At 33.7% G+C, this 2,504-nt stretch overlaps 1 protein-coding gene across 1 annotated transcript in view; it reads left to right on the forward strand.

Moving 5' to 3' along the window:
- Nucleotides 1-2,504, forward strand: part of plcb1 (phospholipase C beta 1) — a gene marked incomplete at its 5' end in the record, with an annotated part of 86,543 nt that overhangs the window by 6,338 nt on the left and 77,701 nt on the right. Inside the window, 1 exon segment of the mRNA XM_014024606.1 lies at nt 938-991. Within this exon segment, the coding sequence (XP_013880060.1) occupies nt 938-991 (54 nt within the window).

Below are 2,504 nucleotides of genomic sequence, written 5' to 3' on the forward strand. Positions count from 1 at the left end.
GTGAAAATAAACATAAATAAATAAATAAATAAATAAATAAATAAATAAATAAATATCAACAGAAAAAAAAGTCATTCTTAGAGCTTGATTTCACCCTACCTCGAAACATTTCAGATCTTGTAGGAATGAAAGTTTCTCGGTGGTTCTTTTCAAGAACTGGATTTATTGTAGGTTTTCTGAGTTAAACAGACCAGCTGAGTTATATCCAGTCACCTCCACTAATGTTCAGAGGAAATGTTAGCACGTTGCATCAACTAGTTAAATTTCACAGTAAATTCAAACATCCAGCTTTAAATTTTAAAAGCCATTCAAGTTGTGCTCTGTATAATCATTGTACACAGGAAAATAAACCAGTAAAAGAACATCAATGTGACATTCATGTTCATGGTGAGAGGATGGAAACTTCTGATCACATTTATTTATTTAAAAGTTTGTCCATCTATTTATTATGTTCTGAACTCTGTTCCATCAGCTGCGACCTCTGATGCTCCTATCTCAAATCTGTGACGTGTTCCTGCCTTTAAAGTCAAAGTGACTGGTTTTCTCTTAAATCAATTTTAAAACTCAGTTTCTTAGTTAAAACGTTTGATATGTTCAGTAGGTTAAAATCATTACAGTTTTAGGGTTGAATTATAATTGCACCTAAAAGTACTTTTTAATAATGTAGCATCTGAATCTGTGAAATACATGTTAGCTGGGGGTAAGGTTTTTAATTTAAATAAATAATAAAATAAAAGACATTAGAAAATCAGTGTCTGAGCTGCTGTTAGTTAAATATCCATCTCTGCGGTAAATAAAGGCTTATTATTCCACTAGCACCATTACTTTCAAACGTCATTCAAATGATAAACATAAAACTGTATTTTCTTGGTTAAAAATGTTAATTGTTATTGTGACATTAAAACTTGGCTTTTTGAAGTTTGCCCGTTTGTTTCAGGTACGTCAGGTTAACTCTCCAGCCCAACGCAGAAGGAAGGATTCCTGTCAAAAAGTGAGTTCCTGCTAATAATTACTCTCTTTCTTTTTACCCACTTTGCTATCTGAGGCACATGATACAGCAGTTGCTTGCAAAAGAGAAGAAATAGCCACGAAATCTGCAGAGACGCTCACAAACTTAAACTTTGCTCTTTCCCGTCCCTGGCTTCCAAAAATAAAGTTAATTCCACGTGCACTTGGGAAGGAAAAACAGGGACATGATTCATGAAAGTGCCTAATTCAGCTCTGACCTGGTAATCAAGCAGAGCAGGAGGTGGATTATACATTCATGAAGGAAAGCTGTATATTAAAAGCAAACTGAGAGCAGAATTAAGGTCAGTTGATGTTTGAGTGAGCACAGAGGAAGTTTGAAGAAGAAGCTTGAAGAAATGTTCTGTGTGGAATCATGTCAGAGCACTGAGCAGGAGGGTTTATTAAAGCAGAACAGCTTTTAGTTTATTTCAAACAATCAGTGGTGAATTTAGCTTGTTACACCAAACCCAGCCTCCCCTTAAAATAAAGAAACTATCATTACTATTTTGTAAGTACAAACCTTAAGACCCTGTCACAATAGACAACTTATGCCAATTTATGGACATTTTAAAGATATCTACATTGAAAATGGAATTGAAAAATCATCAGAAAGCTTCTTTTTGGCGTGCACATAATGTAATTCAAAGAAATTGATCAAATTTTAAGCCACTAATATGATGGATGATGATCATATTGCTTTAGCTGCGCTAGTCCTTTGTTAACGACTGATTATTCATTTTGGTTAATAGTTTTTCCCTTAAAATTTAGAAGACACAACGTTTCTTAGACTGTCGCTTTACTGTGGCTTTACTTTACTACTTAACTTTATGTCCACTTAACTCTGTTTCTTTACCTGTAAATAGAAAGGTGATGTGTACTGTAACTATGACAGGCCCACCTCATGAATAATGAACTGAAACAGCAAAACCCTGACCCATAATGTCTACTTTTCCCTAGCTGGACGTGTGTTCTTTTTGAAAGAGAAAAGACCCACTGCCACATTCAGGTAGAAAATAAAGATACTGCAATTACTAAGTATGATTTTCAGATAAAGTTCAGGTTAAAGACAAGTTTTTGATGTTCTACCTTGATAATAAACTGATTTTTGGTTGTTTTATTAATCCTATGAATTAAGTAAAATGTTCTTCAAATGACTGGGAAATGCAGAGTTTTGAGTAAATTTTTTAAAGTATTTTTGAGGGGGCATGCCCCCCCTAGAATTGCTTCACTCCACAACTGTTTGTTAACATTAACATGTGTCTCATTGATGTTAGCAGATGTTGGTAGGTTTGATGTAGGAAATTCAATATATAGTTGTTGACTTTTTTAGTTGGACAAAACTATTTATTTTTGTATGTAAATAATAAGCAACAAGATTTAGAAAATTTTACCAACAAAAATCTTGTCCAAAGGCTGGCCCTGCTGGTCAGATCCTAGAATGCCCCCTGTAAACAATACATATATATGTATACATATATATGTATACATATATATGT

The sequence above is a fragment of the Austrofundulus limnaeus genome, unplaced genomic scaffold (genome assembly GCF_001266775.1).
Source record: "Austrofundulus limnaeus strain Quisiro unplaced genomic scaffold, Austrofundulus_limnaeus-1.0 Scaffold430, whole genome shotgun sequence".
Classification (NCBI taxonomy): Eukaryota; Metazoa; Chordata; class Actinopteri; order Cyprinodontiformes; family Rivulidae; genus Austrofundulus; species Austrofundulus limnaeus.